The sequence below is a fragment of the Labrus mixtus genome, chromosome 3 (genome assembly GCF_963584025.1).
Source record: "Labrus mixtus chromosome 3, fLabMix1.1, whole genome shotgun sequence".
Taxonomy (NCBI): Eukaryota; Metazoa; Chordata; class Actinopteri; order Labriformes; family Labridae; genus Labrus; species Labrus mixtus.
The window spans coordinates 18858540-18874816 of record NC_083614.1 but is presented as its reverse complement, the minus strand read 5'-3'; the positions used below and the strand labels follow the sequence as shown (position 1 = coordinate 18874816).

Here is a 16277-nt window from a genome sequence, read left to right as displayed (position 1 = left end):
AACAGCCTGGAAACAATAATTGTTGAGAAGAGACAGAGGAAAGCCACTAATGACAGCAGACAATAAAAAGTGGCTACTACTGTAGCGTCTTCCCAGGCAGCAAAACAATAATGCAGCAAGGTCTACAGAGGGATTGAACAGCCACAACCACAGCACCTTTAAATAAGGCTTTGTCTGGGTTTGGGCTGTTATTAGCTCGTCTAAACACAGGGTCAATAACGCAGTAACTGCACCTCCTAAACATGGAGGAATGACTAGGGTGCTAGCTAATTGGGTGGTCAGGATTATTTTGACAAGCAGTGAATAGAAATCTAAATAATGAGGCAGAATTACATGTTACATGTGGTTTTTAAGGGGGGAAATATGGAACAAGTCCCTGTAAACACACATTTACTGGAATAGGAAACATTGTTTGCACGCTTGACTTTAGTCTGAACAACAATGACCCAAAAGTTCAACAAAACAAGAAGTGCTTCTCCGCTGTGATTTCAAAACTTAAAAGGAAATAAAGTACACAGAGTAAATTAAGTTAACTTTTTTTTTTATTACTAAACACTCTCTAAGGCAGCAGTTTGTGTCCACAGGTTGTTCTAACATGTTGCAGTGAATAAAATAAAATGGTACAAAAATCAGTCTTGCTGTTGCTAAAAACATCATTAGACAGCTCTTGGTAAATAAAAGTTCACAGACAATAACAACAAGCATTATAAACATTCATTTTCCTCTTCAAGTATGCTACTATCCAAAGTGACTAGTGTAAAATTGGCCGAGGAAACAAAACAAGTCGATGATTATTTACAAATGACAGGTCCAACATGTGTGTGAGTGTCTCAAAAAAGAAAACACAACAACTGGAAAAAAAAAAAGTCCGTCTGTAATGTTTCCACTGCAGGTTTTTGTTTTTTTGCTACTTGGCAAGAGTTCACAGAAAAAACATGCACACAGAGACACACAGAGTGATGCGACTGACTAGCTTCCAAGTTTTAAAATAGCAAAAACATCAGCACAGATTAAAAACATTTTAAGGATCTAAACAGAGGCATCAACAGGCAGCATCCAATATCCTCTGCTGACCTTTACCAAGAATGTTGTACCTGGAGCAGAACTCAAGTGCTCTTACACCAGTTTTTCAGTTTTCCTCTCTTTCAGGAGAAAAGGAGGACACACTTAGAAATACAGGAAAATGAACATGCTTGGAAATGTCTTCAAAATTTAAGCATGAAAGCTCATGCTCAACCTAGAACACAAGTTTCTCCAAAACAAGCCCAAATAATTTTCCATCGAAATGATTGTGACCACATCACATGGTCATCATAAGAAGAGGATGCTGATTTGTCATGACATGCAAGAAATTCAGCTGGTGTGATTTGATTCAAAGTATTAATTGACTTGATATCAATGTTGGATTTTAGGTAAGTCACACGTTAAACTATTCTGACAGGCTGTATGATTAGTATGAAAGACCTGGAGAAAAAAACAACAAGCAAGGGAACCTTAAGTTTGAATAGTTTTTTGGTGAAATGTAGAAAAACATGCCGCTTTTAACATCAACATGATTCTCTGTAAAAAAAAAGATTTAATTACAGAAACAAACATCAAAGCCCAAAACTTAAGACCTGGAGCTGGATCTGAGCTGGATCTGAGCTGGACTACATTGTGCTGTTAAAAAAAAAACATTTGTTGAGACTCTGGAGGATGTTTTGAAAAGTACAATATTTTGTGGATGACCACACAACCAGCACAGTGTCATTTATCCTTCATAAGAGCGCACAGACAGGAACCCTGTCAGCCAGATGTGTCTTTGGTTTAACCAACTGAATCCAGCCGATGGTTTCGTTTTCACGACTGCTACATAATCACGGTGAAACATCAATCATGAACTGCAGGAGAAAGACGACTTACAGTTAACCTCCACTTCAATGCTACATCGACATGTTAACATTAGATATGCACAACTTTGTTTTCAGTTCATCTTCACTAAACAAACGACTGATTGATATTTCTTTAAACTGCCGCAGGTCTCTCCAGGTGAAGCGTACCGTATCCTGCATACACATCCATGTGTGTATTTTCAAATATATTTACAAGTCTGCACAAAATCACTTCTGGCTTCCTTTTGCATCTTGATTTGCGTAAAATAGTTCTGGTCCTAATACAGGTATGTGTATGAGGACAGTCAGCGCAGACGATATCACATACAGTATGTACAATAATATACATAATAACACACTCAGAATAAATCCAAGTTTAAACTCCAGCAGGTGATCTTAGCCTCCGAGACCAGCGTATTTGGTCAAAGATAGAAAAGCTCTTCTGACATTTTTCCCTCTACAGACACTGAATGTATCAGTGTACTCACTGTACTTCAAAAGGTTCTCATGTATAAACCAGTGAAGGAACATCTCTACATTTCTAAATGAAGAAAACATTAAAATTTAAGACAACAGATTTTGTTTTAGGATCACTGCACTGGTCACAGTACCACTCGTCTGTCAGGAAATAAGATCCAACTAATAAATCACAATGCATAAATCAGCATTCAGTAAGACAACGTGTCAATTCAAACATTTTCATAAATACACTTTTTAATTTCCTGACTCCGGTGAAAAATTGGTCCAAAGTGGAATGATTTGTATAACTCATTTTGATTAAAAACTATAAACACTTCATGCTATACGTTTTTTTCTCTAATCTGCACATTTTGGCCTTGCTGTGATTTTTTTGTACGACTTTGTCTCAGACATTTTACAGTACTGTACTGTACAGTACAATCGTTTCACTAAAACAGCAACAGAGGTGTCTCTTAAAGATATAGTGAAGAGATTGTGAATACTGAGAACAGCTCCCTTAGTTTAAATTCAGAATCCTTACAGCATGGATAAATAATAAGTTTGTTTGTAATTTGCTTATCAAAGTTTCACAACCAGCGAAATGTTTTACAATTATTCAGCCTTCTATAATGATTAAGAAAACAACACAATGAAAAGTGAACAATCAAACAGCACACATTTAGTCCATAAAGTTCATTCATTTGTCTGGAATGAAGTATTTACACTGTGCAAATGAAACACCGTTCAGAGTGTTCATGTGAAGATTTGAGGCCAGGATGCACCTTTGACTTTCTACGCTCCACTCTCTCCTTCATATTGATCCTTTCAGTCAAATCTCCTTCAGCTCACATGACTCGTGTCTTTGGATTGATTTAACTCGATTTAAAACTCTGACACTCCTTCATGATGCCTTTGTTTTGCCAAAGACGACATCTTTTAACATGTTGGTATCAAATGAGAAATTAATAAACAAATATGCAGTTTCAGTGTTAAAAATGTCAAAGGCTTTGCACTCTCTTGTGGATTGGAGGCTGATATTTAAAATCAACACTGCACCTGCACACACTGAATGAAGCATCAACATCACATAACCACTAATAAGAGACTCTTTGAAGTGGGACACATCTTGAACCAGCAACCATCCCATAATTCTTTTGTTTTGGTGATGAGTGGTTGATCTGAGGGCAGCAGACTGAGGTTTAGAAGAAGATGACGTCCTCCTTGTTAAGGTCTTCTGTGTTGATTTTGTAGGGTGGTGGCATGCTGTGGCTGTGGGTGAGCCCGTGAACAGGCCCCTGGACATGGCTCTGGCTGTTTGGATTGGGGCCCTGAGGCTGCAGATGGGCCTGGAACTGGAGGGACCCGGTGCTCTGAGAGTGGGAAGGAGGGATGCTGGGAGGCTGCACTGAGGGTTGAGGGTGGGGCTGTGCAGGAGGCATGGGGGGCTTCTGAACATTTGGGGGATGGGAGGAGCTCATGGAGGAGGTGGACTGGGTGTCTGGTCCGGTGCTGTCTGGAGGACTGTGTTTATCTATGGGACATAGAAGAAAGGCTATTAGATAATAAGGGATTTGTTTAAAAATAGCAGAAAACTAGCAGCAGATTAGCATTTTGTACCTGTTTAATACAGCTGGGTTAACTCAGCTTAACTGAAATCTAACACACTAAATCCTGCCAGATTTTTTTTAAATTATTTGGCAGAGGCAACTGTGAAGGCAATGGATTAAAGTGTTAAGATGTGTCAGCAGCACAGCCTGTCATTAATCACAATGCAGCGTGTGAAATTGATGTGTGTTTACACAGGGTGAGGCTGGGCATGAATGTAAGCTTTAGAGAGGAACATAATCAGGCGGGGTCGGGTTTGCCCAGGTGGAGAATGTGTGTGTTTAATGCTTGTGTCTGTGAGAACCAGGTTTAATAATGCAGCAGGCAAAGACAAATGAGATTGTGTTTGGGTTTGTCATGATGGAGCAGAAAAGGAAGTGTGTGCAGTGTGTGTGTGTGTGTGTGTGTGTGTGTGTGTGTGCATGCGTGTGTGTGCTCTAGACATTTTTGTGTGTATAAATGGTACCTGAGAGGTGATGGAGGGAGTGAGGCTGAGGAGGGGCTGACAGAGGGAGCTGCTGGTGGGGGCTGATGGAGCGCTTGGCCTTCAGGGAGCTGTCGTCTCTGGCGGACAACTTTAGTGGCAGCATCTGCTTCATATCCACTGAGGCTGAGGAGAAGGAGGAGGAGGAGGGGGGGAGCAAAAAAAAAAGAGAGACGGCGACAGAAGGTGATTTAATTGTAAAATTAGATTTCACTGGTGAACTAGAGAAGCCCAGCTTCTGTCAGGACACTATTTGATATATTCGAGGGCAGACCCAATTTAGACCACTAATGTGATCCTAATGAGACACTTAAATCAGAATCAGGTCAAGTTCATGTTGGGCACAGATGGCTGGTGGATCAATATCAGTGAGCAAGGAAAAAGTCAATTTTACAACCTAGAAGGATGCAGGGTTACAATCCATCTGCAACAGTGAGAAAGGGGAGAAAACCCCAATGCAACACAATACATTTATATGTCAATAACATGTTGAATCACTGTAGGAAGCCGCTTTTTTAAAGATTACTTTGAGATCATGTAATTTGTCAGTGTTTCCCACACATAGAAGATACATGGGCGGGCTGCCCAAGTATATTTCCGACCGGTTTTATTTAATTTTTCATTTATTCATAAAATTGCTGCAGGCACGAGAGAGAGAGGGAGAGAGCAGGGGAGAGAGCGCTCGTGGGACCTCACGGCTCCGTGCACATAAATTAATTAACAGGGAAAAACACATTTGATATAAATACAAACCTAATATTAAAATATACCCTAAGATAGAAGTAAAAAAAAGAAAAAAACAATGTTGATCTCCTTTAACTTCAGTAATTTTTCACACACACACAAAAAAATTCCAACCTTTAAAATGCTAAACATTTGGTTTCTCAAATCAGAGAAGTACCGTAGTTAATTTTTCCCATCATGCATGGTTTTAAACTGAACTTTATTGGATTGGGGGCAGCATTTCAGCCACAATATGTAACTGATGATGTCATTCAAGCTTTTTACTGACTGTTTATTATTATAAGATGTTTATGCACGGAGATGGCAAGATAAATGGGTATGACTGGAACAAGTATGGACTCGTAAAGGCAGCCATCATTTTTAAACAGGAAAGGAGTCGGACCTTTTTATATTGAAAGGGTAAAGTGTTTTTTCTAGTCTTACAGACTTATGTGAATTAGACTTGTAAACATTTAGACTCCAGATAAGTCTGTATAACAACTGGGCCACTATCCAACCTGCTGGTAATGTGAAAGTCAGGGCCTGAGGTCTAACTTCTTACCTGTGCTGTCAGTGCGATAGGATACTTTGCTAATCTTTCCTCCTTTCCCTTTGCCACTGCTGAAGGCCGCCAGCTTGGTGGGTATCTGCTGCTGCACCCCCACAGGTTTGTGCAGCTGATTGGTGGTGCTGAAGAGATGGAGCGGCACCTCTGTCTTCAGTGGCAGGGTGGAAGAGCTCGTCTCTCGACGCAACATCACCTCAGGCCGCTCTGGGTAGTCTGCTGGGGCCACAGACATGCTGGCGCGCACCAGGGGCTTCTGGGGAAGGGGTAGGTCTGAGACGATGGTGGAGGAGGCGAGGCCAGACGACATCAGGAGCTCCCCGTTAAGACTGCCAGATAGAGGAGCCACCTGGAGAAGAAGAGGACTGATGGTTATCTGCTGAGAGGGGACCAAAGTCTCCTTCAGTTATTACAAACATCTTATTAAAGAATTCAAAATCTGTAATTTACTTCAAACTACGCTCTGTGATTTTCCAGGTTTATCGCTGATTCTGTTTGAAATCTGAGTTGTTGAACCAATCATATTAGCACGTTGTGTGTGTGTGTGTTTGTATGTGTGTAGGAAGTCTGCAGTGTTTCTGAAGTTTATTTGAAGAAATAAAAATAAACATGCTATAAGATCTTGTGAGTACAGAATACACACACATAAAGATAAACACTGCAAATGATCTGTGAGACGCCGTGCCATAAACACAATCTGTTGAGGAGCAGGATATTTAAGGGCTCAAAAGGAAATCAGAAACACATGCGTTCTGCTGAGCACAGTTTGGTAAGTTTGGTTAACAGGCTTTTGATGTATTCCCAGAGGCTCAAGGACAATGTGTGCACACACACACAAAATGGGAAACAGAAAACTCTTAATAGCCTCTGTGCAAATACAGGCGTGCCCAACAAAACAGACAGGCCTGTTAGACAAGCAGAGGAACAAGAAAATGGCTCTCATGACATCAGCGGACAAAGACACTAACTACATGAAAGAAAAAAACATGAAGGAAATATCTACATAATGACTACATGATCATCACTCAATAAGATTTAGATTTCCGTAACAATTAAGCTGTGTGGTGTTTGTGTAAGTACTGAAATAAATGTTGCAATACAGAAGGCATAAATCAGATCGTTCACTATGTTTGAGTAACACATGAAAAGCTAAAGCCCTTCCACCACATTTTGACAAAACGTGTTGCACAAGTTAGATTTTTTTAATGCAATCAATCCAAAGGGTTGTTTTTATGTGTGGAACCATTGGCTAATACTTAGTGTCAAAATACATGTTCTTTACGTTTGTTTCTTTCAATTGAAATGCCAGCAGGTTCAAAAGTCTCTGAATCATGACAATTAAAGTGTCAGCTAAAGAGACATCAGGATGACTAAAGGTAGTTGCTTTAAATTAGATGTCATAGCAATGACAAGTAACACAACCTTGAATCAATGAGCATGTCTCATTGAGGGGATAAATAAAAAATATATGAGTAAACCAACATCACAGAGCTAATGACCTCTGACCTATATCAAAGCTTGAAAAGAGATGAATATGACCCTAATAAAGTATATCACCAACCAAACATCAGTCAGTCTTACACAGATTTGAAGTCTGTATCAGTCAGGTATCAGTCTGTTAGTCCTCTGTTTGGTATGAAGTGCACATGTTACATGATTGATGACGATGCAGAATACTTCCTGTAGGGATGAGGAACATATGATGAGTGTGTTTTACAAGGCATGACGGGCAGACTCATCGGACAGTGACTGTGTGTGGTGGTGGCTGTAGCTTCCCCCCCAGCTATAACTGAAGAGCATGACAGGACGACCCGAGGCAGAGAGAGGGGCCCTGCAGAGGATACAGTCTCCATACCTCGTTCCCTGAATCCCCCTTTCCGTCTTTTAGCACTCACTCACCTCGGCAAACAGATGTTCCATTGTTCCCACAACAAGGTGATCAGCTTTAAGCTGCATAAACATCGGGGTTTCCAGTCAAGTTAAATGTGTGGAAGTTACAGAGCAAACAGCTCTGACTGACAGCACATAAACAATTAACACTGGATGCTTTCCAGAATCTTCGGATAATGTCAGGCTAAGACCAGCTAATTATACAGCCAGGTTCCTCTCAGGCTGAGAAGTGCCAGGATACTCCCATATCATCCAGATCCCAAACAACACTGCACAATGCGTTGCCTTGTACGCACAATGGAAACCAGTGGGAAGGAAATTACTGGTTATTCAATCTTACCTCCACTGTTTACAATTTTGACTTAAGGACAGTTTTTTATTGGCCATGTGTCATTCTGATCACGTGTAGTAGTTGTGATTAGCAAACGCTGTACTACTAAAATGTTGGAACGACTGTTAAAGTTTGATGTGTTTACGCTTGCTAGTTTTGTCTCTAAACTTGGAAAAGATGACATGGTAGTCTGTTTGATTCATTTTTCTTTTTACTTTCGTTTTCTTTTTCTTTTCCATGACAATGAATAAACCTACTATGCACTCTGATCCCGGAACATTTAAATTCACGGTGTCAAGCAGACTGAGTGGACTGTCATACATGCTGGGTATGTATGTTGTAAACTTCAACTAACGCCTGTAAAATCCCAAATCAAATGTGAATCATTGATACAGTTTATTAACGTTATCATGCAGAGTAAATAAAGTGTTGTATGAATATTGGTGATGAGCACTGATCCACCATCAAGTCTGCTGGGAATGAACATCACATTAAAGCTCATCTGAAGAATTGATTGAGGGATCTTTTGCCTGATTCATTAATCATTACACTCCAAACATTCAAGCTTTTCCAATGCAAAGGTAAGTCACCTCAACTCTCAAATAATCGCAAATGGAATAAACGCAGGTTTAAAACTCTGGTGCTAGAAAAGAGGACATTTGAATTCACATGGATTCTGGGGATCATTGATGGAAACTTGATAATTTCTAAACTTTTAAACATTTAAGAGCTCAAATGATTAACAAGCAGCTCTTTGAAAGTGTTCTAGCTTTTCTAATTCTGGGTTAGTCAATGAATACGAGTTTAAATATTAAAAATACTAAGAACTGGATCGTTTTTCCTAAATGTGAAAATGTGTCGTTTTGTCTCATCCAACAACATGGTAGATCAATTATTATTGGATGTTTGGTCGGTAAAAGAAGTCATGTGATTAATCACCATGGGCTCGGTCAACTTGTGAAAAATGACCATCAAATTTGCCCGAGGGTTTATAAGCAAAAAGGTATCCTTAAATATCCTATAAAAAGATGTCCTGGAACGGACAAGAAGCAACAAAGAGTGTAAGCTCTACATGGAACAATTGTTTTTCTCCTGCGCAAACAACTGGCTCATTTTCTAGTTGGACAGTCATGAGCCGAAAGAAGAGCACAGCAAAGAGTGAACCAGCTACAGTAACAGATGGTGCAGAGAGAAAATACCTGCCCTCCAGCTCGCTTTCTGCACTGCTCTGCCTCTGTTGTCCGCTTATTACAGAACAGAGCCACAGGTATCTAGGTGTGTCCGAGCATGAGGTAAAAAGTTACTGCATGTTTGTTTTTTTTGCAGACCACAGGAACACACTCAGACAACAGTATCATAAATCATCCACGAGACTGAAGCCAAAGAGGGGAAGACACAGCTTAGAGTGCAGAAGACACAGGTACAGGTCCGTTTTACAGCTGACCTTTAAAGGTTTCTCTAGAGTTTTGCCAACATTCCCATGTTCAAACAACAACCTCTGTCGTGTTCATGTAGTTACTCACACCAAGAAGCATTCAAGTTTTATAGTTTTTGGCTCCTGAGGAAAGAGCAGCAGTAAGGGCTAGCTGTTAAATAAAGTGCACTGCCTGAAGGCTTCTCCAAAAATGTTACTGAAGTAAGAGCAGTGCTTATTCGTTGATGCAATTCCCCCCCCCAAGATTCCATCAGGAGGTCAGGCACTATACCTTTGACCTTATGGTGATGAGCTCAGTTCCTACCTTAAGAGGTTTCTTCCCATTAAATACAGTTGATTTTTGTTCTTATTTTTTCAACATATACTCTCATATTTACTGTCAATCACAGCCCTAAAAGCCTTATCTCTAACCTTGATAATAAACATGCTGTACGTCTTTACAGTCTAATTGAGCAATCAGACCCAAGGCTCCATCCTCTGGCAGAGCCAATCAAAAAGCCTGAGCCCAGTGCATTCCTTATCACAGGGCCAACTTTGATCAGATGAGATAATACAAGAAAGAAAATTTCCTCTGAAGTCAGGACATGCCGCAACTAGCATTGCTGTTTAGCAAACACTCACGCATGCTCCGAAACACACAAGGAGGCGTGTCTTTTTTTTTTATGAGGTCTAACAATAGCTCCACGGATCTGCTGATGAGTCTTGAAGTTGGCTGCTGGTGACTGAATGTCTGTTGATATCAGGCTGGCTTGAAGCCTGGAACAGATCCTGAGCTCACATCTGATGAAAAGGCTGTTTGATGTGTTCGACGCAGAGGGGGAACAAACCACTTCTGAATCTTCCATATCCACAGCCAAGAAAAGTCCCACAGCAGAGCCAGCTGTGTAAAACTAAAGCATGTACATCTACAAGTGTGCAAAATACACTCGTACAGAACTTATCTTTTCTCAAATCAATGTTTTGGGCACAGTTTAATGGGGTGCAGCAGTCTACATCTCAAGTGCTTATCTTGTAGTCCATGTACAGTAACAAACAAACAAACCACTCGGCAATCTTAGTCACCATGGCTGACTTTTGTGAAAGCCTCTTTAATTACCAGGGTCTCTGTATTGCTCATCGAACAGATGAGGTCAATTCAGCCAGAGGGTCCTATTTAAGGAGATACTATGAGGTGTTCAAGGTGCAGTAATGACATGGTTAATGCAATAATGTCATGTCAGCGGCTCTTGACTTTAGACACCAGTGAAGGAGCTTGTTATTGCGAGACGGACTCATGTGACACCATAATCAAATCGCTAGTACCAAATACAGTTATAAAAATAAACACGGTGCTCTGGACAGATTTCCCTGCCAATCGACCGACCCCACCACTACCTCATGACCCCTTCCAGTGGAGATGACGGGATTGAGGGTAACATGAACGGAAGTTAATGGCCAGTGAAGAAGATGGTAGCAAGATAAATAAAGAGCAGGATGTTGGACAGTCAAAAGAAGTGAGGGGATGCAGCATGATAAAAGGTCAAACTCACTGTAGTGATAAAATATATGAATCCCACAATTTAGTGTTTATCAGACTTATATCTATAAGTCAATCAGATATTGTGATGCATCATTATAATGATTGTCCTACAATATATCCATTATCACAAGTATCCCGATATTATCAGTATCCTGGGCCATATACTGAATCATGTTGTGTATTATCCTGCAATTCCCACCCCCAGTAGACAGATACACAGATCTCTGAATGTGCCAGGCAAAACATTTTAAGTAGATTTATAAGAATAAAAAATGAATTCACAGTTGAACAAAAGCACTGCAGCTTCTTCAGGGGACAAGTCAGGACTTGATCGGATTGTTGTTTCATCCGTCAGTTACACGGCTCGGTGTGCACGATGAAGAAAAAATTGCCCATCAGAAATAATTGTCAGGCGTCAACCAGGTAGGGATGTCTGGCAGCAGAGAGAGGGACCACTGACATCACTGAAGAGGACCTCAATAAAGAAGAACACGTCTGCAGCACATGTAACAGTCTTACACTAAAGGGACAGCTTGTCAGGTTGTGGGTCCAACTTATTAGAAAAAAAAAGTCTCCTAGTTTGTACGGAAACCAACAAAGCAGGACAAAATAAACCACGTCCGGATTGGCTTTTTTATTTTGGAAGTATTATTCAGCATGAACAATCCGATCATTAGGTGTGTTAAACATGGCCTCCATCCTGATGACAGGATCTTGTGTGTGAGTCAGGTTATGGAGCTTGTGATCAGTCTTAATTGCTTGTTTGACTAACGTCCAAAATATGTACTGAGTAGAGGGACAAAGATTAAAGTGTTAAAAATAGATTTTAGGTGTGACTGAAAGGCACTGCAGTGTAAAGTTAACTTTAAAAGGTGGCCTAAAAGATGTGAGGTGATACAAACATGAACCACCTTTTAGCACAGGGCATGAAATTACAGTCAGTGGATCTTTCCCCACTCTTCTTCTCCCATGAAACTCACAAACAATGGGCAACATTGTTCTGCAAGGAGAGAAGACGGATACAAGTAAGGCAAAACAGGGAGAGAAGAGGAAGAGCAGAGGTGAAGGAAGGTTAAGAGAAATACTGCTCCCTGTGTACGTAGGTGGATTCCTAGTCTGAGTGGTAAGAGATGTAATCAGTTGTATGGGAGCCCGTCAATGAAACAGGCTGTGGGAGCAGAAAGCTTCTTTTCTACCAGGAAGACAACCTGAACTACATAAGCCCCGTTTCCACCGAGCGGTCCAGTATGGATCAGTACAGTTTGGTACGGTTTGGTTCGGTAAAGCCTGATCCTGTTTGCGTTTCCACAGCAACAATGGAGGACATCCAGCCATTTGTGGTCTTTCTCATTGGCTTGTGGTTCTTTGTTACAAAACGCAATGAAGCTTTGTTTCAGACAAGGCTGTGTGCCACGAGGAAAAATACAGCCGTCCTTTATTACCGCTGTCGCACAGGAAGTGTCGATTCTTTCGACCAATCAACGGACTGCAGTGTTCAGCTCCCCCTTTTTAGGGTCGGATCGGTAGACTTGGCACCCCAACAGAAGGGTAACAAAAAGTAGGACGGTACGGGACGGAAATTTGGGGACCTTTCCCGACTTTTGATAGTGGAAACGCCACAAAATGCATGCCGTACCGTGACGAAGCAAACCGAACTGCTTGGTGGAAACGGGGCTTTAGAGAACTAAAAAAATCCTGCAGCGGCAAGGGAAGGAAAGTAAGAAGATTTGTTTTGAAAGTTGTTCAACTCAGAGTACCTTAGATGTGTCAGCACGAGATCTATGACGATTTAAATTATGATATTTAAAGATGTAAGAAGAACGGGAAAACTCCTGCTCATTCATACCCCATTTCTTACAACCATTTGTCAATAAAGCATACATTTTCTTAGGTTAATACTCGTGTGTAAATTCAATCTTGTCTTCACTTATAAAAGCTAGTCTACATGTGTTTGTTGAGCCTTCCCAAGTAAGAAATATTATAATACCTTGATTCAAGCTAATTTTGTGTATTATTTTGTGTAACAACTACATATTATGTTTATATTGTAGAAACAATCTCATACCAGCCCGCTGATGTCCATCATCTCCACACACATGCTCCTCACCTCAATAGTCTTCCTCTTGATCTTTTTCTGGTGTTCCAGGCGCTCCTTCTCTTTCTCCACAGCTCTGGTGGACTCCCTCAGCCTCTCCAGGTCCTGCTGGTAAGTTTCCCTCTGACTCTCCAGCTCCTTCCTCTCTTCAGCCAGATGATCCTGCATCAAATTACCAATGATGTTAAATGATGTATTATTGAAATGTTAATTTTTTTTTTTTACTTATAAACACTACTTATGAGTGTGTGACATTTACTCATTGATCTGATGAACAATCATAAATAATGAAGCGAAAATGTTCCCTAACAAACTAGGTGTCATTTGTATTCAAATCATACAATTTATTTCTTTATAGTAACAGTATTTCATCTCTTGACAAATGACAATACAACTCTGTCTTTAGTGTTTAGCCAGCAAAGACCCTTCCACAGCTCTCAGGTACGACTGAGCACCTCACCTCTAGCTGCCTGCACTCCTCCTCCCTCTGTCGGAGTCTGGCCTCAGTGGCCTCCACTTGCTGGCGGTGCCTCTCTCTTTCTCTCTCCCAGCGCTGCTGCTCCTGCCGGTGCTGAGATTGGAGCTTGTGGAAGCTGGCCAGCTCTTCTCTCTGCAGGGCCAGAGTTCTCTGTTTCTCCTGCTCCAGGAGCACATTCCCTCTGTGGCGGCCTGGCAGGGAGGCACGCTCAGTCAGCGAGGCCCGCTGCAGCTCAATGTGACTGTCCTGCTGTGATATTATCGCCTGAGGATGGAAACACGAGTCATAGCGAAATACCGTAGTTATTAATCAATTTTAGCCGCATTGACATTTTTCTATTGAATGAATGTTTGTTTATAAACCAAATAACAGTGAAACTATTTTTCACATTTTTATAAACAGTATTACCTGCAGACTATAGAGCCTTTGTGAGAGCATCAGCACTCTGTCAAAGAACTGGTAAAGAGAGACAGGAGAGGTTATCACAATCATATACAAACAATGCATCATTCCATTGGATTAGAGAACTTCTCAGAGTTGCATATTCTCATATTAGCAGGCATACTGTAGCTATTCAATATCAAATCCAGCAGTGCCGTGTTGCACAAGGTGACTGATCACCAGGGACGGAGAGTTTACCTCAGCCTCAGGGAAGGAGTTGGACCAGATGCGGTTCCATCTGGCAGGAGAACAGCAGCTTTCATCAACCTGAACAACAGAGACAAATGAAACAAAATCACAAACAGACTGTGAGTACTGCTATATACAGTTAACCAACATACACAATAATGTGATACAAAATATATAGTGTTTTTTTGTTCACTTGTAAACGAAGAGTACTTTAGTCTACTACACATTATGGCACACAACACAGTTAAGCATAGGTCAGAGAAGAATAAAATTGTTTAATTTAAAAAATAATAAATGTGTGGGACCACAAATTTTGGAAGGTCATTATGAGTCTATGCACGCTACTTAACTGAGGAAAACTAAGTCCCATGTGGTTCTGTTCTGACCACCTGATCAGTCTCAATGGGGTCAACTGGTATGTCAATGAGAATATTATTGAATCTAAACAAATTAAGTGAACTGTGTAATGCATCGTTACAGTAAACATCAGGATGTGGAATCTTTTCAGATGACTTGGTTTGATTATTACTATTTACAGGAAATAACAGTGACTCATCCCAAGACATACAGAGTGTGTGCATGTGTGTTTAGGTTATGTCCCTACCGTCTGCTCCAGGGTGTGGCTGCCACACAGGTCTTTGAGCTGAGGGTCAGAGCTGGCTCTCTGGCTTCTGTCTCTGTTTCTGGACTCACCAGAGAAGTTCTTCTTCACACTGCCATCTGGCGCAGACACATCAACACAAACACACACAGAAACAGGAACGGTGACAGACACACAAATGATTAAAACAAACAAATACACAGGAATATGGACAAGAACAAATTCTGCACAGACCTAACACACAAATACATATAAAACTGGAACATAGCTGCCAGGAAATGCTTCCATTTGTTTGCTGGCTTTGCAGCAGAGAAATTAGTTTTAAGAAAAAAACAAACATACACACATATTTCAAAGATGTATCCAATTTATTTTTTAATTTAATAGCATATAAGTTGACTGAAATACAGCTGCCAATCTGTTAAAAAGTAGACTTCATTGGGGCATGGCTTATGCAGGACTCACTCTTACTGAGGATGGTGGGGCTGCTGTCATAGCCCCCAAATGTATCCGCTCGCCTCGGCAGAACCCCAGAGCCGCACACTTCCTCCAGACGGGGGACTGGAGACTCCTCCCTCACTCCAGACTGCAGCAGGTTTTGGAGGTTCTCCACTGACATGAGAAAGAGAGAGAGAGAGAGATCAATTTCAATTTAGGATTGTACAGAGATAAAGCTTTAGGTTAGCATTTTTTAACAAAGCTATAAACTGATGATGTATTTCAGAGCTGCAGGGTGCGGAACAGTGACAAAAAGGTGACAAAATTAGGAAATAAATTTTACCCAGAACCATGTTCCCATGCCTCTGTACCTTAAGCTGATGCACATATCATGCAGCATTGTCTCACCCTCAGTGATAGCTCCTTTGAGCAGGGTCTCCCCCTGCTGGAGGTCTGAGGCATCTCCTCGAAGCAGAAGTCTGGAACGTGAAGCTGTGTCCTCTGGACCTGCCACCGACTCTGCCATGTCTGCAAACAGCTGCAGCTTTTCAGTAAGAGCCTGAACAACCACTGCATCCTTTTGGCCCAGACGTTCTACATGGAGAAACATTAAAATGGAATTAGAGGATTCCATGGATAGAGAGGATTTGGTTTCCTAGGAAGAAGAACAGTTTTTCTCATAACGAGCTACATTCTACATAAAAGGTGTTTGAAACAGGATTTTTTCCCCCAAATAATAAATAAATACAAACAAAAATTCTAGCGTATTTAAACATTTTTTAATACTAATTTTATTTTTATTTTTTTTTAAAGTCAAACCCACTTGGAACATTGTAAGGTCAATACGATACATGATCACCCCCTTGTGGCTGACTATATGGTATTTTCCTGTTATTAACAGTGTGTCATAGCAAATTTCTTACCTTGAAATTCTTTTAACCTGAAGGCTCGTGCCTCTTCCTGCTCACTGAACAGCCTCTCTTCTGTGTGAGGACAACTATTGCGACAGGACATAACGGGTGGGGGGGAGGGGAAGCAAAACCGAGTAAGGCTCTTGTAAAGTTACTATAACTGTTTTCCATCAAATCTTATCATAAAATGTGAAAAAAAGAAACAAACATTTGTGTATTTCCTATGTGTGCAAACGCAGCTA

At 40.9% G+C, this 16277-nt stretch overlaps 1 protein-coding gene across 2 annotated transcripts in view; it reads right to left on the bottom strand.

The window, feature by feature from the left end:
- Positions 1-406: 406 nt before the first annotated feature.
- arhgef18b (rho/rac guanine nucleotide exchange factor (GEF) 18b) overlaps positions 407-16277 on the bottom strand; it is a 39080-nt gene continuing 23209 nt past the window's right edge. For both annotated transcript variants that reach the window (XM_061033545.1, XM_061033546.1), the window contains 11 exons: positions 16048-16121; positions 15533-15718; positions 15152-15298; positions 14690-14805; positions 14095-14163; positions 13864-13911; positions 13438-13719; positions 12990-13139; positions 5705-6056; positions 4402-4545; positions 407-3861 (listed from right to left, as the gene is read on the bottom strand). In XM_061033545.1, coding sequence (XP_060889528.1) covers positions 3530-3861; positions 4402-4545; positions 5705-6056; positions 12990-13139; positions 13438-13719; positions 13864-13911; positions 14095-14163; positions 14690-14805; positions 15152-15298; positions 15533-15718; positions 16048-16121 — 1900 coding nt within the window. In that variant the 3' untranslated portion in view covers positions 407-3529. The remainder of the gene's footprint in view (positions 3862-4401; positions 4546-5704; positions 6057-12989; positions 13140-13437; positions 13720-13863; positions 13912-14094; positions 14164-14689; positions 14806-15151; positions 15299-15532; positions 15719-16047; positions 16122-16277) is intronic.